Source organism: Coregonus clupeaformis, chromosome 16 (assembly GCF_020615455.1).
Source record: "Coregonus clupeaformis isolate EN_2021a chromosome 16, ASM2061545v1, whole genome shotgun sequence".
NCBI classification, from domain to species: Eukaryota; Metazoa; Chordata; class Actinopteri; order Salmoniformes; family Salmonidae; genus Coregonus; species Coregonus clupeaformis.
In genome coordinates, this window is record NC_059207.1 from 50,918,388 (window position 1) to 50,942,783 (window position 24,396).

At 43.7% G+C, this 24,396-nt stretch overlaps 1 protein-coding gene across 1 annotated transcript in view; it reads right to left on the reverse strand.

The window, feature by feature from the left end:
• The window catches only part of LOC121585075 (aminopeptidase O (putative)), a 119,405-nt gene that overhangs the window by 74,253 nt on the left and 20,756 nt on the right, over nucleotides 1-24,396 (reverse strand). Inside the window, exon 6 of the mRNA XM_041901426.2 lies at nucleotides 5,667-5,901. Coding sequence (XP_041757360.1) covers nucleotides 5,667-5,901 — 235 coding nt within the window. The remainder of the gene's footprint in view (nucleotides 1-5,666; nucleotides 5,902-24,396) is intronic.

The following is a 24,396-nucleotide window of genomic DNA, read 5'->3' on the forward strand; positions in this document are numbered from 1 at the left end:
AAAAACAAATTTCCTCAGCAATCTACACACAATAACCCATAATGACAAACCAAAAACAGGTTTTTAGAAATGTTTGCACATTCATTACAAATAAAAAACAGAAATACCTTAATTACATAAGTATTCAGACCCTTTGCTATGAGACTCGAAATTGAGCTCAGGTGCATCCTGTTTCCATTGATCATCCTTGAGATGTTTCTACAACTTGATTGGAGTCCACCTGTATATTAAGTTGATTGGACATGATTTGGAAAGGAACAAACCTGTCTATACAGTGAGGGAAAAAAGTATTTGATCCCCTGCTGATTTTGTACATTTGCCCACTGACAAAGAAATGATCAGTGTATAATTTTAATGTTAGGTTTATTTGAACTGTGAGAGACAGAATAACAACAACAAAAATCCAGAAAAACGCTTGTCAAAAATGTTATAAATTGATTTGCATTTTAATGAGGTAAATAAGTATTTGACCACCTCTCAATCAGAAAGATTTCTGGCTCCCTGGTGTCTTTTATACAGGTGCTCCTAATCTCAGTTTGTTACCTGTATAAAAGACACCTGTCCACAGAAGCAATCAATCAATCAGATTCCAAACTCTCCACCGTGGCCAAGACCAAAGAGCTCTCCAAGGATGTCCGGGACAAGATTGTAGACCTACACAAGGCTGGAATGGGCTACAAGACCATCGCCAAGCAGCTTGGTGAGAAGGTGACAACAGTTGGTGTGATTATTCGCAAATGGAAGAAACACAAAAGAACGGTCAATCTCCCTCGGCCTGGGGCTCCATGCAAGATCTCACCTCGTGGAGTTGCAATGATCATGAGAACAGTGTGGAATCAGCCCAGAACTACACGGGAGGATCTTGTCAATGATGTCAAGGCAGCTGGGACCATAGTCACCAAGAAAACAATTGGTAACACACTACGCCGTGAAGGACTGAAATCCTGCAGTGCCCGCAAGGTCCCCCTGCTCAAGAAAGCACATATACAGGCCCGTCTGAAGTTTGCCAATGAACATTTGAATGATTCAGAGGAGAACTGGGTGAAAGTGTTGTGCAACTGGGTGAAAGTTGCATCAACTCAACTCGCCGTGTTTGGAGGAGGAGGAATGCTGCCTATGACCCCAAGAACACCATCCCCACCGTCAAACATGGAGGTGGAAACATTATGCTTTGGGGGTGTTTTTCTGCTAAGGGGACAGGACAACTTCACCGCATCAAAGGGACGATGGACGGGGCCATGTACTGTCAAATCTTGGGTGAGAAACCTCCTTCCCTCAGCCAGGGCATTGAAAATGGGTCGTGGATGGGTATTCCAGCATGACAATGACCCAAAACATACGGCCAAGGCAACAAAGGAGTGGCTCAAGAAGAAGCACATTAAGGTCCTGGAGTGGCCTAGCCAGTCTCCAGACCTTAATCCCATAGAAAATCTGTGGAGGGAGCGGAAGGTTCGAGTTGCCAAACGTCAGCCTCGAAACCTTAATGACTTGGAGAAGATCTGCAAAGAAGAGTGGGACAAAATCCCTCCTGAGATGTGTGCAAACCTGGTGGCCAACTACAAGAAACGTCTGACCTCTGTGATTGCCAACAAGGGTTTTACCACCAAGTACTAAGTCATGTTTTGCAGAGGGGTCAAATACTTATTTCCCCCATTAAAATGCAAATCAATTTATTACATTCTTGACATGCGTTTTTCTGGATTTGTTTGTTGTTATTCTGTCTCCAACTTTTTAAATAAACCTACCATTAAAATTATAGACTGATCATGTCTTTGTCAGTGGGCAAACGTACAAAATCAGCAGGGGATCAAATACTTTTTTCCCTCACTGTATAAGGTCCCACAGTTTACAGTGCATGTCAGAGCAAAAACCAAGCCATGAGGTCGAAGGAATTGTCCGTAGAGCTCCGAGACAGGATTGTGTCGAGGCTCAGATCTGGGGAAGGGTACCAACAAATTTATGCAGCATTGAAGGTCCCCAAGAACACAGTGGACTCCATCATTCATTTATGGAAGAAGTTTGGAACCACCAAGACTCTTCCTAGAGCTGGCCGCCTGGCCAAACTGAGCAATCGGGGGAGAAGGGCCTTGGTCAGGGAGGTGACCAAGAACCCGATGGTCACTCTGACAGAGCTACAGAGTTCCTCTGTGGAGATGGGAGAACCTTCTCTGCAGCACTCCACCAATCAGAACTTTATGGTAGAGTTGCCAGATGGAAGAAACTCCTCAGTAAAAGGCACATGAAAGCTTGCTTGGAGTTTGCCAAAAGGCACCTAAAGACTCTCAGACCATGAGAAACAAGATTCTCTGGTCTGATGAAACCAAGATTGAACTCTTTGGCCTGAATGCCAAGCGTCACGTCTGAAGGAAACCTGGCACCATCCCTACAGTGAAGCATGGTGGTGGCAGCATCATGCTGTGGGCATATTTTTCAGCGGCAGGGACTGGGAGACTAGTCAGGATCGAGGGAAAGATGAACAGAGCAAAGTACAGAGAGATCCTTGATGAAAACCTGCTCCAGAGGGCGAAGGTTCACCTTCCAATAGGACAACGACCCTAAGCACACAGCCAACACAAAGCAGGAGTGGCTTCAGGACAAGTCTCTGAATGTTCTTGAGTGGCCCAGCTAGAGCCTGGACTTGAACCCGATCTAACATCTCTGGAGAGACCTGAAAATAGCTGTGCAGCAACGCTCCCCATCCAACCTGAGAGCTTGAGAGGATCTGCAGAGAAGAATGGGAGAAACTCCCCAAATACAGGTGTGCCAAGCTTGTAGTGTCATACCCAATAAGACTCGAAGCTGTAATCGTACTGTAAACAAAGTACTGAGTAAAGGGTCTGAATACTTATGTAAATGTGATATTGCATTACTAAAAACCTGTTTCTGCTTTGTCATTATGGGGTATTGGAACCACCAAGACCAACACCATAGTTCCCTCAAAGCTCATCACTAAGCTAAGGATCCTGGGACTAAACACCTCCCTCTGCAACTGGATCCTGGACTTCCTGACGGGCCGCCCCCAGGTGGTAAGGGTAGGTAACAACACATCTGCCACACTGATCCTCGACACGGCCCCTCAGGGTGCGTGCTCAGTCCCCTCCTGTACTCCCTGTTCACCCATGACTGCATGGCCAGGCACGACTCCAACACCATCATTAAGTTTGCCGACGACACAACAGTGGTAGGCCTGATCACCGACAACGATGAGACAGCCTATAGGGAGGAGGTCAGAGACCTGGCCGTGTGGTGCCAGGATAACAACCTCTCCCTCAACGTGACCAAGACAAAGGAGATGATTGTGGACTACAGGAAAAAAAAGAGGACTGAGCACGCCTCCATTCTCATTGACGGAGCTGTAGTGGAACAGGTTGAGAGCTTCATGTTCCTTGGTGTCCACATCACCAACGAACTATCATGGTCCAAACACACCAAGACAGCCGTGAAGAGGGCACGACAAAGCCTATTCCCCCTCAGGAGACTGAAAAGATTTGGCATGGGTCCTCAGATCCTCAAAAAATTATACAGCTGCACCATCGAGAGCATCCTGACTGGTTGCATCACCGCCTGTTATGGCAACTGCTTGGCCTCTGACCGCAAGGCACTACAGAGGGTAGTGCGTATGGCCCAGTACATCACTGGGGCCAAGCTTCCTGCCATCCAGGACCTCTATACCAGGCGGTGTCAGAGGAAGGCCTTCAAAATTGTCAAAGACTCCAGCCACCCTAGTCATAGACTGTTCTCTCTGCTACCCCGCGACCCTAGCGGTACCGGAGTGCCAAGTCTAGGTCCAAAAGACTTCTCAACAGCTTCTACCCCCAAGCCACTAAGACTCCTGAACAGCTAATCATGGCTACCCGGACTATTTACTGCCCCCCACCATCTTTTTACGCTGCTGCTACTCTGTTAATTATTTATGCATAGTCACTTTAACTCTACCCACATGTACATATTACTTCAACTACCTCAACTAGCGTGCCCCCTCACATTGACTCTGCACGGTACCCCCTGTATATATAGCCTCCCTACTGTTATTTTATTTTACTTCTGCTCTTTTTTTCTCAACAGTTTTTGTTTTATTCTACTTTTTTATTAAAATAAATGCACTGTTGGTTAAGGGCTGTAAGTAAGCATTTCACTGTAATGTCTGCACCTGTTGTATTCGACGCATGTGGCCAATAAAATTTGATTTGATTTGATTAAATTTTTATTGTGTGTAGATTGATGAGGGAAAAAAACAATTTAATCAATTTTAGAATAAGGCTGTAACGTAACAAAAGGTGGAAAAAGTCAAGGGTTCTGAAAACTTTCCGAAGGCACTGGATGATTTATAAAGCCAGGCACATTTAACAGTTAGGCCATTGATTATAGACCTAATTAAGTTGGGGTTTCCGCTCTCCTCAATTTTCTTAGACAGTTAAGGCAAGGGCTGTTTTCTCGTCTCCTAACTCCGCTGCTGCCTCCGCCGCATTGTTCTCAACACCAATATGCTGGTTAACTTTGCTATTATGCACATAGCAACATGATCTAGGAAAAGTCGCCAATTCAACAGCACACTGATGTTTCAGAACCGCGGACAGCGACCGCTATCAAGGGGGAGAAAAAGCCTTTTTTTATTTTTTTATAATGTCCTTAACCATATACAATTTCAGTAGCACATGCCTTAGAGTGATGGACTGTGCCATCCCCACGGCCTCCACAATGTATTAGTCCACTGAGAATCAGACAAGTATCTTGTACACAATGATTTTCTTGCTACTGCTCGACTAAAGAAAGCTCGGTCGACCAACAGCCTATCGACAAAACAATCGACCAGTCGACCAACAGCCTATCGACCAAACAATCGACCAGTCGACTAAATGGGGTCAGCCCTAAACCACTTAATCCTTTTTGTCTTCTTTCCTCTCTTTTCTTTTTATCTATTGATCCTTTCAAGTGACGCCTTTGAGATTCAGGGCGGCATTTTGCACCAGCAAATGGCAGTGAGCAGAATGACCATAATACTTCAAATGAGTGGAAAAGGCATATTATCCTATGCCAGTTCCAAATACTGCAACTTGCGATGAGCGTGTGCATCACCTTCATCATTCAGGTTACAAAACCCGGGTGAAATATTATTCCCCTTATCAATGCACATCTTTGACGAAGGGTTTAAAATGTAATGTGTGATTCAGACTGTAATGAGTTTTACGGTATTTTTTGCACAGATCTGTGCTCTTTTGTGTGATGAAAATGCCACCCTCAAACTCTCAAAGCCCTGTTCCAAAACATCAGTAATCAAACACTGTCTGAAGGTGCTGTCCAGTATCCTGCTGTGACTCATCTCTCCTCTATGTGGTCTGTATAGTCCAGTATACCTGCTGTGTTCTGTGCCAGATTGATCCTGAAAGTATGTAGCAAAGCCCTCACTGAGCTGCAGGCTGCCATAGCAACAAACATAATAACGCATAGCTGTCCAATCCCTCCACTTATTGACTTTTGACTGGCTCTGGGTAGATGTTACCCCTAACCACAGATCTAGGATCAGCTCACTTTACCCCAATCCTAACCTTAATCATGAGGTGGGGAAATGCATAAATGACCTTAGGTCAGTGTGTGTGTGTCTGGGAGTAAACTCATCCGTGTGGTCCAGAAGCTGTTTTGACAAGGGAGAGCTGATAGTCTAGTACCTGCTGTGCCCGGGCCCAGATGATGTCCTCCAGGTAGGTGGCGAAGCCCTCACTGATCCACTCCTCAGTCCAGTCCCGGGCCCCGATGGCCAGGCCAAACCACGAGTGGGACAGCTCATGGCACAGACGAGACCCACACAGAGACAGGCCCCGCTCTCCTCCAACTCCATCTCTCTCTCCGTCTCCCTCTCTCTCTCCACACAGCACACTCTGGGACAGGAATATGATGTGGGGGCTTGGGGGATGAGAACAGGCAAGAATGAATAAACATGAATATACACGGGCATGCAGGAAACTAAAATATAAATATAGGTATTAGCACAAACACATAATGCATGTAGAGAGAACAATGAAACCCCACTGAATGCTTGAATACCACTAACCTAGCATGCATGCACAGACGCTTCATGCTTGCACGTCCGCGCATACACACACACACACACTTCTGCTACCCTGGAGAGAGATCAATGATTGGTAGGAATTAACCCAACCTATGATTACAGAGGACGAGGACGTAGCCCTAACGACGCCATGACGACTGTGTGTGTGTGTGTCTGTGTATGTTTTCTTGCATACAGTGGGGGAAAAAAGTATTTAGTCAGCCACCAATTGTGCAAGTTCTCCCACTTAAAAAGATGAGAGAGGCCTGTAATTTTCATCATAGGTACACGTCAACTATGACAGACAAAATTAGAATTTTTTTCTCCTGAAAATCACATTGTAGGATTTTTAATGAATTTATTTGCAAATTATGGTGGAAAATAAGTATTTGGTCACATACAAACAAGCAAGATTTCTGGCTCTCACAGACCTGTAACTTCTTCTTTAAGAGGCTCCTCTGTCCTCCACTCGTTACCTGTATTAATGGCACCTGTTTGAACTTGTTATCAGTATAAAAAGACACCTGTCCACAACCTCAAACAGTCACACTCCAAACTCCACTATGGCCAAGACCAAAGGCTCAGAGAGCTGTCAAAGGACACAAGAAACAAAATTGTAGACCTGCACAAGGCTGGGAAGACTGAATCTGCAATAGGTAAGCAGCTTGGTTTGAAGAAATCAACTGTAGGGAGCAATTATTAGGAAATGGAAGACATACAAGACCACTGATAATCTCCCTCGATCTGGGGCTCCACGCAAGATCTCCTGACGTGGGTCAAAATGATCACAAGAACGGTGAGCAAAAATCCCAGAACCACACGGGGGGACCTAGTGAATGACCTGCAGAGAGCTGGGACCAAAGTAACAAAGCCTACCATCAGTAACACACTACGCCGCCAGGGACTCAAATCCTGCAGTGCAAGACGTGTCCCCCCCTGCTTAAGCCAGTACATGTCCAGGCCCGTCTGAAGTTTGCTAGAGTGCATTTGGATGATCCAGAAGAGGATTGGGAGAATGTCATATGGTCAGATGAAACCAAAATATAACTTTTTGGTAAAAACTCAACTCGTCGTGTTTGGAGGACAAAGAATGGCTGAGTTGCATCCAAAGAACACCATACCTACTGTGAAGCATGGGGGTGAAACATCATGCTTTGGGGCTGTTTTTTCTGCAAAGGGACCAGGATACTGATCCATGTAAAGGGAAAGAATGAATGGGGCCATGTATCGTGAGATTTTGAGTGAAAACCTCCTTCCATCAGCAAGGGCATTGAAGATGAAACGTGGCTGGGTCTTTCCAGCATGACAATGATCCCAAACACACCGCCCGGGCAACGAAGGAGTGGCTTCGTAAGAAGCATTTCAAGGTCCTGGGTGGCCTAGCCAGTCTCCAGATCTCAACCCCATAGAAAATCTTTGGAGGGAGTTGAAAGTCCGTGTTGCCCAGCGACAGCCCCAAAACATCACTGCTCTAGAGGAGATCTGCATGGAGGAATGGGCCAAAATACCAGCAAGTGTGTGAAAACCTTGTGAAGACTTACAGAAAACGTTTGACCTGTGTCATTGCCAACAAAGGGTATATAACAAAGTATTGAGAAACTTTTGTTATTGACCAAATACTTATTTTCCACCATAATTTGCAAATAAATTCATTAAAATCCTACAATGTGATTTTCTGGATTTATTTTCTCATTTGTCTGTCATAGTTGACGTGTACCTATGATGAAAATTACAGGCCTCGCTCATCTTTTTAAGTGGGAGAACTTGCACAATTGGTGGCTGACTAAATACTTTTTTTCCCCACTGTCTGTTTCCACCCCTGTGTCATAATCCATAATGACATTGCAGGAACATGTTTGGCAGAGAAACTCCAGTCATCATCCTGTCTGTCTGGTCAACCAAAGAGGTTAATGGATTCGCACTCGACAAAAATATGTCCAAAAAGCTTACTTCATTATTCAATGTTTTAAATGTTTTACTGCATCAGGGATAGTGTACACAGACGTTTTGGCTTTACAGCCTTCTTCAGTGTGTAGGTAAAATTTTCTTTAATTTAAAGCAGCATTTGCCTGTATCATCACTGTACCATGAACCCAAACACTCTGGTCTGCCTAGGTCCAGGTTTCACATCATTTACCTTTTATTGACTGCATAAGCTAAAACTCTCAGGTCATTGCTGTAAATGAGAATGTGTTCTCAGTCAACTAAACTAGTAAAATAAAAGGTTAATAGGCAAATAAACAAAAAACTTTAGATCCAACAACTTTGCTGGAAACGGTGCCGGTCAAATGTTTTTCATTTGATTTTACAGTCGCTTGGAGGCAGTTATAGGTTGCATCCCAAATGGCACTCGTTTCCCTTTATAGTGCACTACTTTTTACCAGGGTCCATAGGGCTCTGGGATTTGGGAGGCATTCATAGAAGACCTTCCTCTTCCCCCCCAGACTACAGTGTGGTGAAGTGACTGTGGATGAAATAATGTTTGTCTGGTATGACCCTCAGATAGGTTCAGGCATACTGTGTTCTGCACTTTAAATACACATTTATCACATAGATGATATGAGGCGCAGATATGTTTATGTTCTGTCAGTGTAATACCTGACGCAAACCTTTAGGTTAGACCATGTGTGTGTGAGTGTGTTGTACATACTCTAATATACGCTATGCATACAGCCATGCAGGTGAAATGGGACGCAGCAATGTTTGTTCTACCAGAGGAATACCTTAAATGACCCTTTAGGAATAGACAGCTCTGTGTACACACTGCTCAGCAAACTGGATACAGTCTTATCAACACTCTCCACCAATTCAAACCTTTTATCAAAGCTCTGAGCCAATCAGAGTTGAGGAAAGGGGAGAAGAACAGACACTGGTTTCTATGAAGGCCGCTCCCCTGCATTCCAGAGTAATGCATGACAAATGTGAGACAAGGTTAGTAGTCCAAGTTCTGATTTAGATGACGTTCTGCCCTTAAGACCATTATTTGTGGCTGATAAAATAACCCACATTAAGATAGCTCTTTTTTTTTTCCCATCAGCGGTAAACGTTAGGTTTGATGAGGGTTTGGAAAGTTTCTCTGGCTGCACGCGATGACAGTAAAACAAACAGTAAACAGCCTTGGTCATGCTGCAGCAAAGCCCCCATTCATGTAGTGTTCTGTTATCTGACATACAGTTGAAGTCGGAAGTTTACATACTCCTTAGCCAAATACATTTAAACTCAGTTTTCACAATTCCTGACTTTTAATCCTAGTAAAAATTCCCTGTTTTAGGTCAGTTAGGATCACCACTTTATTTTAAGAATGTGAAATGTCAGAACAATAGTAGAGAGAATTATTTATTTCAGCTTTTATTTATTTAATCACATTCCCAGTGGATCAGAAGTTTACATACACTCAATTAGTATTTGGTAGAATTGCCTTTAAATTGTTTAACTTGGGTCAAACGTTTCGGGTAGCCTTCCACAAGCTTCCCACAATAAGTTGGGTGAATTTTGGCTCATTCCTCCTGACAGAGCTGGTGTAACTGAGTCAGGTTTGTAGGCCTCCTTTCTCGCACACGCTTTTTCAGTTCTGCTCACACATTTTCTATAGGATTGAGGTCAGGGTTTTGTAATGGCCACTCCAATACCTTGACTTTGTTGTCCTTAAGCCATTTTACCACAACTTTGGAAATATGCTTGGGGTCATTGTCCATTTGAAAGACCCATTTGCGACCAAGCTTTAACTTCCTGACTGATGTCTTGAGATGTTGCTTCAATATATCCACATCATTTTCCTTCCTCATGATGCCATCTATTTTGTGAAATGCACCAGTCCCTCCTGCAGCAAAGCACCCCCACAGCATGATGCTGCCACCCCCGTGCTTCACGGTTGGGATGGTGTTCTTCGGCTTGCAAGCAACCCCCTTTTTCCTCCAAACATAACGATGGTCATTATGGCCAAACAGTTCTATTTTTGTTTCATCAGACCAGAGGACATTTCTCCAATAAGTACGATCTTTGTCCCCATGTGCAGTTGCAAACCGTAGTCTGGCTTTTGTTATGTCGGTTTTGGAGCAGTGGCTTCTTCCTTGCTGAGCGTCCTTGCAGGTTATGTCGATATAGGACTCGTTTTACTGTGGATATAGATACTTTTGTACCTGTTTCCTCCAGCATCTTCACAAGGTCCTTTGCTGTTGTTCTGGGATTGATTTGCACTTTTCGCACCAAAGTACGTTAATCTCTAGGAGACAGAACGCGTCTCCTTTCTGAGCGGTATGACGGCTGCGTGGTCCCATGGTGTTTATACTTGCGTACTATTGTTTGTACAGATGAACGTGGTACCTTCTGGTGTTTGGAAATTGCTCCCAAGGATGAACCAGACTTGTGGAGGTCTACAATTTTTTTTCTGAGGTCTTGGATGATTTCTTTTGATTTTCCCATGATGTCAAGCGAAGAGGCACTGAGTTTGAAGGTATGCCTTGAAATACATCCACAGCTACACCTCCAATTGACTCAAATGATGTACATTTGCCTATCAGAAGCTTCTAAAGCCATGACATAATTTTCTTGAATGTTCCAAGCTGTTTAAAGGCACAGTCAACTTAGTGTATGTAAACTTCTGACCCACTGGAATTGTGATACAGTGAATTATAAGTGAAATAATCTGTCTGTAAACAATTGATGGAAAAATTACTTGTGTCATGCACAAAGTAGATGTCCTAACCGACTTGCCAAAACTATAGTTTGTTAACAAGAAATGTGTGGAGTGGTTGAAAAACTAGTTTTAATGACTCCAACCTAAGTGTATGTAAACTTCCGACTTCAAACTGTATATGTGTGTCTACTGTTAGTCCTACCTTTCCCATATAATAACAAACCAATGTATGGTGTCCCTTGTAAGACATTTAGGTAGCAAGTAGTTCATAGGTTATTAGTGTGCAATGACCATGTTGACATGTAATTTCTTAGGTGATAATTAACATAACATTAAGTGCCACAGACATTCATGTCCATGTAATAATCAATTTAAATAAAGGGTGAATAACAAGCGTTATTGTGTGCATTTGAATATAATTCATACAGGGTACACAATTCACTTTCTGAAGCACAAAGCAGTGACTTGTCCAGACCAAAATTATGCTGGTTTAGGTCAACTATTCTTCAATCTTTTCTTTTGAAATTACACAATTTGGAAGACCTTCAGACTAAAATAGTCACACACACACACACACACACACACAGAGGATATAACATCAACAAAATAGCTTCATCTGAGTGTTGTGACATAAACCATGTGACTCCTTTTGAACAGTGAGGTAGAAATAGTCTAATTTGTCATGGCTGAAAACGAGGGTCACGGCTGCAAACCTTTCCTGGACCAACTTCTTCCCATCTTAAATAACACCCTACCCTCCCTACCCCGAGGGCCTGAAGCTGGTGTGCGTGAGAGGCAGCCTATTTTTCACACAGAGAACAGCAGAAGAATGGGAGAGGGGTCAGAGAGGTGCAAATGAATAGGCTTATCTTTCCCTGCTCATATAACAGGAGCAGGCATTCCATTCAGACGCTCTAGAACACTATACACTTCTACTGTTCACCTGCTGGAAACCTAGAAAACCATAGTTCTCCTCAAAACAAACATACCGGTAGACAGATTACATTCGTAATTCCTGAGACACATCTAAATGTTTCCTGACCCAATTATAAGGTGTGACCCACCATTTGGCAAAACGATAGATGACACTGATCTAGCCCTCCTACAATCATCAGCATTCAGCATTCTATTTCTGTGCTATGGTCAGGACCATGTGTTCATCCCAAATGACACCCTATTCTCTATATACTACACTACTTTAACCAGAGCCCCAATGGACCTAGGTCAAAAGAAGTGCACTATTTGGGAGCAGGAAAACCTCCCGGCCCTACCTATGGTCTCTATGTTAAATATGAGCTCTGCTTTGAGGGGTCATAAGGAGGGACTACTTTCTATGATAGAAGAACCAGCACTCAGAAACACTGAAAGACACAATACTTATTTTCCTTTCCTTTCCATAACCCAATTATTGAAGCAGCTAAGTGGATTATGTGGGAAATGAGTGTGTGTAGACACAGGGTGGAAAGGATATATCACACAGCTTATTTAAGAGGAGATGAAAATCTGTCACTGGAGAGGGCGAGAAAAGGATACACAACCCACCCCACCCACCCACCCACCCACCCACGCATTTGAACCTACACTCTGTCAATGTTAAGCATCCTCACAAACATCTGAAATACATCTAATTCAACAACTAGAAGTTTTTTTTACCTTGGTGCAGATACAGAGGGAAGCAGTAGGACAGAAGCTGCTAAGATTAGCTTTATGAGAGTATTTATGCCCTAATCTTGTTTCCCCACAATTGGATAAGGGGGCCTTTTGTTGTTGGTTCCTGCAGTGTATGTGTGTTTGCACAACAAAGAACATCTTTCAGGGATGGTGCCCGCACATGTTCTTAGAGGGAGGTTGAATCCGTCAGAGCGGTGACATCGAGTCGTCCCACCAGCGGCGGTGGCATGCAACAACAGCAACTTTCATACCCCGTGATACACACACCCTGACTGTCCGTCAGTGACTGCTAGGACGTCACCTACTGACTCAAAGTGACCTGCGTGGTACTGGAAATTCTGTCTAGTTAAGTTTGATGCTCTAGTTTGACGCTGTGTTGCATCATTTTACTGCACTCTATCTAATGCTTTGGGACATTTCTGTAGCCCACCAAGTAAATAAAAGCAGTGTTTATAGTCTTAAAGGGAAATTTCACCGTCAGGAAGCCAGCAGAAGTCTTGATACACTGTTATAAAACAACCCTGAGCCTTTTCGTCTGTAAACTGTAACTTTATGCCACAGAAGACAACTCTGGCTAAAAGTAAGAGGTGTTAGGGGGAAGATCCAGATTTAGTGCAAAACCAGTGAAAGATTGTTCTGCTCCTCCATCCATAATTAATCCCTCCATCCTGACCAGAGGCCAGTTGTTCCTCAGCAGCAGGACAGCTGGATGCATTATGCAGAAGGTCCTACCATGGCTCTGTAATGACATCCCACCACCACCCACTTAGAGAGAGAAAGAGAGAGACAGATACAGAGAGAGTGTGTATGGGTATGGGTGTGTGTCCGACTGAAATTCTGACTGTCCCAAGAGGCAGTTTGACTTCCTCTCTCTCCTCCCTGTGGAGCGCCACACACACACACACACTCACACACACCAAAGCCTCCTCTGAGGTCCCCCGTCTCAATTAGACAGAACTCAGATAGCAGAGTGGCACTCACTAATGTTGACTTGCGGGAAGCATTGTCTGTTGTTTTTTCTCCCTGCTCTGACTCTGTGGGCTTATTTTAGACACAGGGTCCTATTTGACCAATCTCCTACCCTCCGTCCTTTTTTAACAAGTCTGACTTCAAATGTCTGGCATTCCAGCCTGGCTGAGGATCAGTTGTGTGCTGCTGTGCTGTGTTCTGTTCCCAGGCTGGCCCCAGAGGCCCGGCCAAATGCCACTCCATGTAGGGCCACATCACATGCAGGGCCCGCATCACATCCTGAAAATACTTATCACTGCAGATATCAGGCGCCATTACCAATGAGGAGACAGTCACATTCTGTGGTGTAGACACACACACACACACACACACACACACACACACAAACAAAACCAGACAGACACACTCAGAGTCACCCCATCCTACCTCACCCACCCACCCACACAGACCCACAGTGGCACACACACAGCTGGTTCTAACTGAGCTGGTATGTTTGCCTGCTGCTGATGTCCAGAGCAGAGCAGAGCAGAGCAGAGCAGAGCGATAGGATCTGTATGGACTACAGAAGTACAACACACACAGTTGTGTATTACTACTTGTGAGGACTTTTTGGGGAACAACAATTGATTCCCATTAAATAATCATATTTGACCCAAGGGCATTTATCAATGCTATTCAAATCCAACTCTGGTGCATTAGTGTGAACAGCCAGTTAGATACACATTACAGACAATGATCGAAGTCATTTGGCTGTAGGGGGCAGATAGATTCATTAGTGTTAAACGAAAGATTCCCCCATTTTGAATGTTATATCGTATTTGTGCATCTCTGAGCGATGTTCTATCGATTCCCGGAGTTATTTCATGTTTTCATGTGTATCTGAGCTCTTGCCGTTCACGTTAATAGGAAGATGGTTTTTAGATCGCGAAAACGTATATCATTCATGTCTGATTTCAATGCTGTCCAATGTCATAACGCGGGAAGTTGTTTTCTCTCGATTGAGCCATTTATCCTATTTTTGCAATATTCCTACCTCGAGAAATGTGTAATTTAACAGAGGGTCCACCACATTTCTCCTATTTTTCTGCCTCTTCAGTCCAGGGTGCATTGAATGGTGCCGTTGCGAACGTCAGACTCCACTCGAAGTACACGATCTGCAGGTTGAACATAGTGCGATTGTGGACTCCTAAATGACTAGTGCAGTTTGTTTAGGCGATTTTATATCTACTTACAGCTACTTCACATGCTGATGTTGACTTTGGTATTATTGTGACTTTGGTATTAGGGTCTAGCCAGCAAGCCCATTGAGAACATTGTAGGTTTTGTAGTTGACTTGAGCTGTAACAGATTTCCACAACGATTTTCACATGTTGCTACCAACCTTAATATAACAACAAAATGAAACATTGTAAATCACATACAGAAGTATGCTTTAAAGGTGTCGATTATCAATAATCCACTTACAGATATATTGTAAGAATGTATGTATATACAGACAGAACAGCCAAACCCTGAGATTTGACAACCTATGCAGTATAAAACTGAAAACCCTGCTTCTTTCCCTCAGGCTGCAGGCAAAGCCAGACCCATCGAGACAATTTGTACTGAACATTACACAGCGCTGGGTTTGAAATATCTCGTTCCAACGTTAAGATGTCTGGCTCTACCCAGACTAATGAAATTACCTACCATCCTCAGTCTCAAAGAGGCTGTCATAAAAAAGATACTGCATAAACATCCCCTCACCAAACAATGAGCCCATCCATCACCTAATGGAATGGGTGCAGTGGACTCATCCATTAGTCAGTGGAATGGGTGTGCAGCGACAGGCCTGTCTTGCAAAGGCTGTTAATCCAGAGTTATGGTACAGTGTGCCAGTGTTACTGTTAAACACAGGGCAGATGGCAGCTGCTGCAAGCTCCGAATAGACGGTTGAAAAGGCAATACAATGTCACTCTTCAGACACCACAGCCATAGATGGGACAATACATTGCATAAATAGTGTAGATAATGTATACTATATCACTGGGTCTGCTGAACATAGGCCTGCAGCTGGTGGTTCTACTGTAGCTACTCATCCGAAGGTTGAGTGATTTAATCAAAACATTGTCTCTTTTCCATCCTGACCATCTCATTATAAGGCTGTTTATTTAATCTGCTCTTGTGATTTTCATGCGGTCTGCATCCATTGTTTGGATAGCTTTGTTCAGAGGCAGAGTATTAATCTGAAGAAAGCAACAGTATATCTGACTATCATCTGGCGAGAACATGACAACAACAAATAACTCTACCCTGACCATCTCTCTGTGGCTGGCCAGAGGGAATGTTAGTTAACCATTCATCAGGGAAAGAAGATGCAGTTTTATTGCTTTGGAATCTGGCACTATGTAACTGACCACTAGTGTACTTCCAACAAAGCCTTGTTTCAGACCAAAGAGCATGTCAGTGAACACTCAGTAAAGCTTTATTAATAATCACTTATGGTGGGAGCAGCAACAGTGAGCGGACATTAATCTATCTTCTACACTATATTTTTGTTCAGTGTTTAAAACACCCTTTTCAGTTGTTCAGTGCGTTCACTTCTTTTTCTCCTCTGCTATGACTTATCATGTGTGTGGCTCTCTGTATGTTGTGGCAGAGTAAGGGTTAAAAGCAGGCACTCGAGTGCTGAGAACCTTGTGGGGACGGACGGTAACCTATACAACAGATAAAGAGCAAGGAAGTGGAGGCCCCAGATAACCAGGGGAGGAATGTTCTAGTAATAACAACACACTTTCTAAATTGGACCCTGCTATCTTCATTAAACAACCAAGAATATGTTTGATGTGAAGAAGCGAGAGGAAGGGCAGAAAAGGCATTAAAAAGTGCAATAAGGCCCTTGGAAAAAGAACTGGAGAGAGAAATCTAGTCTTTTAGCAATTACTACAGTGTGTCTGGACATTCCTGCCTTTATCCCCAGGTGCAGGCATGCAGAGCCTTCCTCCAATGGTCAGGTTCTATTGTGTGCGTACAGGAGAGAGGGGTCCACTTAAGACGTGGAGAAAGAGCTAGCTCATCCTTGACTATTTGATTAACAGCTGTCTTTGGTGACAAAGTCCCTGGGACTGAAAGAGACGCTCTCTGTCGCACACTTCTAGAGTTACCAACCACCTTACTTTGGAGATGGGAGAAGAAAGGAAGGAAATCCACTGAGAGAAAGAGAGAAGGGGGAGAGGGAGTGGGCGGCAAGGACAGAAAGAGAAAGAGGGAGCGAGAGCAAGCACAAAAAGAGTGGAGGGAGAATAAATGAGACCATGAGACAGAGTGATAATAGGTCAAAGAAAGTCTCTCTCTCTCTATCTCTTAACTCTCCTTATTTTGGCCTATAAGGGTCGGGACACATTCCTAATGCCTCACATCTGTATCCCACACTGTGACCACATCAAATGGGATTCCTCTCTGTCTCCCCCTCCTCAGCCCTCTATATATATTTTCTCACCAACCCATGAGCTTTCCTCGTCTTCCCCCTGTCTCTCCCCCGCCCTCTCCTCTCTCTCTTTCCCTATAGATGGGTTAGCTGACAACGTCACGAAAACAATGTGCGTGCTTCCGTGGAGCAGAAGTCAGCGTGTTGTTGTGATTCTGTATGGCCATATTGCTAGCAAGAAGTGGCTCGTTTTAGCTTGTTTCATCTTGTTCTTGATACCATGTCTTGTTTTGAGGTGTATTGACAGATTTCATGTCAATGCTAATATGGCTAAAATGTGCTAGCTAGCTAACCAACAACTGCAACAATGTATTTGAGAGACAACAAGTGCTCATTGTGCAAATGTATTTATGTTTTCAATTAAACACTGGAGATGAAATATAGCTTACATGTTGTCAACAATCTAAGCCAACCCTGTCTATTTTTCCCCATAGTTGAGCATGCGTAGGTTTTGTTGCTAAACAACCAACCCCTCTATGCTATCCCTGCCTCGCACCCCCTCTCATGGTCAATCTCAAGTCTCACTACATCAACCAGTCCTGTCAGCTCTGGTCACATGATGTTCAATGTGGAGTTAAACATCATTAACACATAACATTGGTCACACTGAGAGGTTAAGGTGCCATGGGGGTGCTATGGGGGTGCTATGGGGAGTCCTAGGTCCCACCAACTGAAGTGAGGACATCATGAAATTGTCATATCATCAGTGTTTCCACCGAGGGAGTTGTGTTTTTGGACAGAAAGAGAGTCTGTTATCAGCTGGAAGACTTAGCTAACACAACTCCTCCAACAAACTCCCCATCCACCACTAACAACACAGCGTACACATTGTTTTATTAACTGAACAAACATGGATTCTGAAACTGAAATTAGTTAAGTTTTGTTTTTTTATTCTAAACTTCTGGATATCAGTTTGCTTGAATAGAGGCCTGGGCCCGAATCTATAAAGCCTCAGAGTAGGAGTGCTGATCAAGGGTCAGGTCCCTCCTGTCCATATAATTAGGATCTCAAAGGCAAAACTGCTCCTAGATCAGCACTATTCTGAGATGCTTTTTGTACTCTCAGAGAGGGTTAAGTGGGTTGAGCGGAGCCTAACCCCAGTCTGTGACTGACAGCTCAGCTTGTGAACTAAACTGCTTCAGGACAGAAGCTATACCCTGGAGGGTATAGCGCATACACTCTTCTTCACTTCCTCCCTACGGGTACCAATGGCCAACCTTACTTCCTGAAGCCCATAAACTATGTAGTGGTCTGATGTCAAGCTGAAAATCTTCCTCTACGACCACTCACAGAGGTCGGGAGGTGGACATAACTCAGGCCTAGTGCGTCTGACAGGTATATCACCAGCTAGTTCAGCCATACGGGGAGTGGAACTGGCATTTTAACAACCTGCTAATTCTTTACATATTTGTTCAACCAGGTGTCGTCTCTACTGTAGTTCTCCTTATATCATTGATTCCCTCCCAGATAGGTTAAACTCCTCGTTTCCTATCCATTAGGTCCCATTCACACCGAGGCAGGAGAGGCAGGAGAGGCAATATCAGGTCAAACTCTCTCTGAATAGAAAATAATACATCTTGAGAACAAAGTAATTGCTTGTGCAATAAGCCGTTTGTTGTGTGCTATTTTAGTGTTGTTCTGCTTGGAATAATAGTTATGATTGAGGGAGTTGGCAGGGGCTCTATGTGAGCTGACGTGCTGAGAGAGAGAGAGAGAGAGAGAGAGAGAGAGAGAGAGAGAGAGAGAGAGAGAGAGAGAGAGAGAGAGAGAGAGACGACATGCTGCGAATGAGCGTATCAGTGCCCACCATCTAGCACTGGTAAGGAACAAACGATATAAGGGCACTTTAATGAATCCTACTCCATTCAAATGTATCCTGTATGTGAGGATCAGCCACAATCTAAGGGGAAAATTATGACAAATGATATTTAGACTGGTTGGTTTGATAAAAGGTGGGCTGTTCCGGTGAGAACGCATCCTGATATATCAGTCAAAACAAAGAGCAAACAATGTGCTCATTCCAAAGTTATTTTGCTTCTCTACAGAATAGAACACTGGTTCCACATGTACTCAATAAAAAATTAATAGGACAGCACTCACTATATAGTAGATTTATTAGAAGATTCATATGAATAGATGAGTAATTATGCCACGCAATGGGATAATACATCTCTGAAATCTATTATATCATGTCAAATAAATAACACAATATCTCTCTATGATATTTCTGATGTCATCCAAGCACACTACTAAGCACGTTACCAGACTATTGTTTTAAAACTGTGCGTCATCCAGATGCACTATCAATACCATCTCCAATATGTGAGGTAGAACCAGTCCAGAATAATACCCTATTTCAACTCCTGGGTCATTTCCCTCTAAATACTGTGGAAACCACCAGATTTTCCTGGTGGTAGAAATATCCTTATTTGCCCACGTGGCGAGCCGAGTATTCCTGCTATGTCCTGCTGCGTCTGAAAGGGCTGCTGAGGGACACACAGCCAGCCGCTTCAAAGAGCGGGGGAAATGCCGTGCCCTTCCTGAAACTCCCCATTGGAACAGGGTGACGTGGCCCGACGTGATGGGGAGATTATGGGCGTACACACACACACACAGAGACACACACAGGCATACATACACACACAGACAAAAAGTGTATGCACTCGCATAGTAGCATACATACACACAGACCTGCATTAGGTCATTCCAAAGTCAAACAGGGACAGAGCCGAGTCATGTGTGTGTTAGGATACATCTGTTAGATATCAATAAATAAACTGAAGAGAAGTGATACAGAGCAGTTAACTCCTCCACACTCATCTACACTATGTCATACAGACATAATACATTTTCTACAGGAAGCAGCAGCAGCAGAGTTTGTGTGTGTGTGGGTGTGGGGGGACATAAAATCCCCCAAAGTCCCCACAATATAAAACAAGGAAAATTCTCCCTCATCCCCATGAGGACAAAGGCTATTTTAAGCTTAGGGGTTAGGTTTAGGGTTAGGGTTACAATTAGGGTAAGTGGTTAGGTTTAGGGTAAGTGGTTAGGATGAGGGTTAGGAGTTAGGTTTAGGGATTGGGTTACGGATTAAGGTTAGGGTTATAGTAAGGGTTAGGGGTTAGGGGTTAGAGAAAATATGATTTTGAATGGAACTATATTTTAGGTCCCCACGAGGATAGAAGAACATAACGAGAAGGAGGTATTAAAGTGACCCTGATCTCAGGCCTCTCTCTGTGGGGGGTGACTGGCTCTCTATATACTGTGTGTGTACATGCATGCAGAGATGGGCAAAATATACTTTTAGATGTATCTTAATACAAATACAAAATACCCGACAGACCAATGTATCAAAATAAAATATAAGATACTTTTGCAAAGTATTGTATCTAGATACAATACGCACGTTAAAATGAAACGTACAAAACTGTCCTTTTGGTGAGGCGCAGCCGGGAACTAGTTCTGTACGATGGCGGATGGATTCCAGGAGGATTCTCCAGCATCGTTTAGATCTCCAGTTTGATAACATTTTGGTTTCCCAGTAGATTAGAACGGCGATGGACAGAGAGAGTATGTTGCCACTGCTCAACCAGAATAGCCTATACAGCTGCCAACACCTCAAACATGTTGACACATTTACGCCGACATCGCCCCAGTATTCCTACCACTGGAGTAAGAAGGAAATGCCACAACTTTTTCTCCCCTCTTTGGGAGGACCAAATCTGCCATAATTAGAAATAAATGAATAATTAAATAAATGCACACATAAATAGATAAATACATTAATAAATTAATAAATGCACATATACATAGATTAATAAATAGATACATAAATAAATGGATGAATGCACACAAAAATAAATAATTATTTAAATAATGAATCCCCCTTTCTTTCATTGTATTCATTTATATTATTTATTCATATATTGATTACGGTATTTCTCCCTCCAATATGATGAGGGCGTGTCAAGCACACCATTGGTTGATCAAAGCCACGGTGCATTGCTCGATTGCATTTGCCTGGGCTGCGTTCAGTATGACAGAACGGTGTTGAACAAAGGCCATGTTTCACATTAGCACCCCACAAACAATAATGTGCAGCTTTGTATCAATATGATGTCACCGTTTTAAAGGGGCGTGGGGGTGGGGATAAAATAGATGATATGCTGCTGTGCTGCTGTGCACCATAACAACACACAAAAATAACAAATGGCACATTGTCCTTGCTTGGCGTAGAAACAGGTGAAGTTTTGGAACACTGAGCCATTGACTGCCTGGCTGCACCAGGTGACGGTGTTACGAGTGGGTTGCTTTTGACAATAAGGCACCGGACTACAGCCATATAATTTTGAGCCTACACTGAACAACAATATAAACCTAACATGCAACAATTAAAAATATTTTTCTGAGTTACAGTTCATATAAGGAAATAAATTCATTAGGTCCTAAACTATAGATTTCACATGACTGGGAATACAGTTATGCATCTGTTGGTCACAGATACCTTTAAAAAAAAAATAGGGGCGTGGATCAGAAAACCAGTCAGTATCTGGTGTGACCACCATTTGACTCATGCAGCGCAAAATATCTCCTTCACATAGAGTTGATCAGGCTGTCGATTGTGGGAAGTTGTTGGATATTGGATGGAACTGGAACACGCTGTCATACAAGTCGATCCAGAGCATCCCAAACATGCTCAATGGGTGACGTGTGGTGAGTATGCAGGCCATGGAAGAACTGGGAAGTTTTCAGTTTCCAGGAATTGTGTACAGATCCTTGCAACATGGGGCCGTGCATTATCATGCTGAAACATGAAGTGATGACGGCGGATTAATGGCACGACAATGGGCCTCAGGATCTCTTCACGGTATCTCTGTGCATTCAAATTGCCATCGATAAATCCAATTGTGTCTGTTGTCCATAGTTTATGCCTGCCCATACCATAACCCCACCGCCACCATGGGGCACTCTGTTCACAACGTTGACATCAGCAAACCGCTTGCCCACACAACGCCATATACACTGTCTGCCAAATCATGGTCCAAACACACCAAGACAGTTGTGAAGAGGCCACGACGACAACGCCTATTCCCCCTCAGGAGGCTGGAAAGATTTGGCATGGGTCCTCAGATCCTCAAAAAGTTCTACAGCTGCACCATCGAGAGCATCCTGACTGGTTGCATCACTGTTTGGTATGGCAACTGCTCAGCATCCGACCACAAGGCGCTACAGAGGGTAGTGTGTACGGCACAGTACATCACTGGGGCCGCGCTTCCTGCCATCAAGGACATCTATACCAGGCGGTGTGTCAGAGGAAGGACCAACATTTTTTCAAAGACTCTGCATGACAAGCGGTAACGAAGTGCCAAATCTGGGACCAAAAGGCTCCTTAATAGCTTCTACCCCCAACCCATAAGACTGCTGAACTGTTAATCAAATGGCTACCCGGGCTATTTGCATTGACCCCCTTATTTTATTCTTATTTATTCAAAAAAATTGCACTGATTCTCTTGCACAGTGCACATAGTAGATGTCCTAACCAACTTGCCAAAACGATAGTTTGTTAACAAGAAATGTGTGGAGTGGTTGAAAAACGAGTTTTAATGACTCCAACCTAAGTGTATGTAAACTTCCGACTTCAACTGTATGCAACCATACTACAAGGCAGGAGATTTCGCTGCATCCAGGTTGAGGCTTGCTACCAGCAGGAACATGGAGCACTCTGTGTCAGTATATCATAATATTATTGTTTTCCTTTACATTGCATTATACTAGCCTGGGCCAGTGGGAGGTCAGGGGTCAGGGCTCTCTTTCTAGCACACTCACTACCTCGATCAGTCTCTCTCCAGGTGCTACAGAAACAGAATGGTCCTCCAGAGCCTTCTGACCAACTGCCTGCTATCTCTCCAGAGCAGAGAGAAGTAAGCTACACTCATAATAGTATATTTGATGCATGTAAACCTCCTTCACTATGGCAGTCTGCCTGTGTGACAACATAGCATATTATCAAGGGCCATTGGTTGGATTGGATTGACTGTACTCACTCCAAAACTCATGCTCTCTCCTCCCTGTAAAAGGCTCCCAGAAAAACGAGGAAGGGTTGGGTTGTGGGTTCAAAATGCACCGCTGCCCTTTAAAACATCACTCGTTGCTTCAAGCCACACCCCGGCACACCCACTGAACGGAGCAAACGTATCTCAAAGTATGTTCAAGAACGTTTTGGGAAAATGTGCCATTCAGTAAAAACTGTTCTGCAATGTAGAAACATTCAAGCGACTGAACGCACCCCTGGTTTAGGGCCTAGTTGGAACAAAATCCTGCAGTAATTGCGGCACCCCAGGAACAGGGTTGCCTACCCCTGCTCTAGGGTCCTGTGGTGAAGCAACTGCTATGCAAAGTATTGGGCAACAGCTTTCTTCCAGGGCCCATATTCACAAAGTGTCTCAGAGTAGGGATAGTGATCTAGAATAACCTCCCCCTTGTCAATGGAATTATACTCGGTGTGAAGGCAAAACTGATCCTAAAATCAGTACTTACTCTGAGATTCTTTGTGAATATCAAGAAGCTGATTAAAAAGCATGACAATAAAAGGCCACTCTAAAATGTGCAGTTTTGTCACACAACACAATGCCACAGACGTCTCAAGTTTTGAGGGAGCGTGCAATTGGCATGCTGACTGCAGGAATATCCACCAGAACAGTTGCCAGATAATTTAATGTTAATTTCTCTACCATAAGCCGCCTCCAATGTTGTTTTAGAGAATTTGGCAGTACGTCCAACCGGCTTGACAACCGCAGACCACGTGTAACCACACCAGCCCTTCTTTACCTGCGGGATCGTCTGAGACCAGCCACCCGGACAGCTGATGAATCTGAGGAGTATTTCTGTCTGCAATAAAGCCCTTTCGGGGAAAAACTCATTCTGATTGGCTGGGCCCCCCAGTGGTGGGCCTGGCTCCCAAGTGGGTGTGTCTATGCCCTCCCAGGCCCACCCATGGCTGCGCCCCTGCCCAGTCATGTGAAATCCTTAGATTAGGGCCTAATTTATTTATTTAAATTGTAACTCAGTAAAATCGTTGAAATTGTTGCATGTTGCATTTATATTTTTGTTCAGTACAGATATATAGATACATGTAATTAATTTTAGTCAGTATTTTTGCATTTCCTTGCTCATTTGATTAATTATGTGTGCATTTATTTATTTATAATTATGGCAGGTTTTGCAACTGATTGTGACCGGGCCAAGGAAATTACAAGAGCGATAGGTATGTTTATAGTCGCGGATATGCGCCTATTCTCGGTGGTTGAGAAGAATAGGGGGTTTCAACACCTTGTGAAAGTGCTCGAGCCACCTTACGAACTTCGCCCTCTCTATATATGCAAGCTAAAGCCGAAGTTGTCAATGAATTGGCCAATGCACCCTGTGCTGCACTTACTACAGATGGATGGACCTCCAGGTGTACAGAGAGCTACTTAACAGTGACAGCCCATCACCTTACCCCAGAGTGGGAAATGAGAAGTACCGTGCTACAGACATGCCCACTTTATGAGTCACACAAGTGCCCATATTTTTCTCTTTAACATTATAGCACCCAGTGGAAAAAACCTT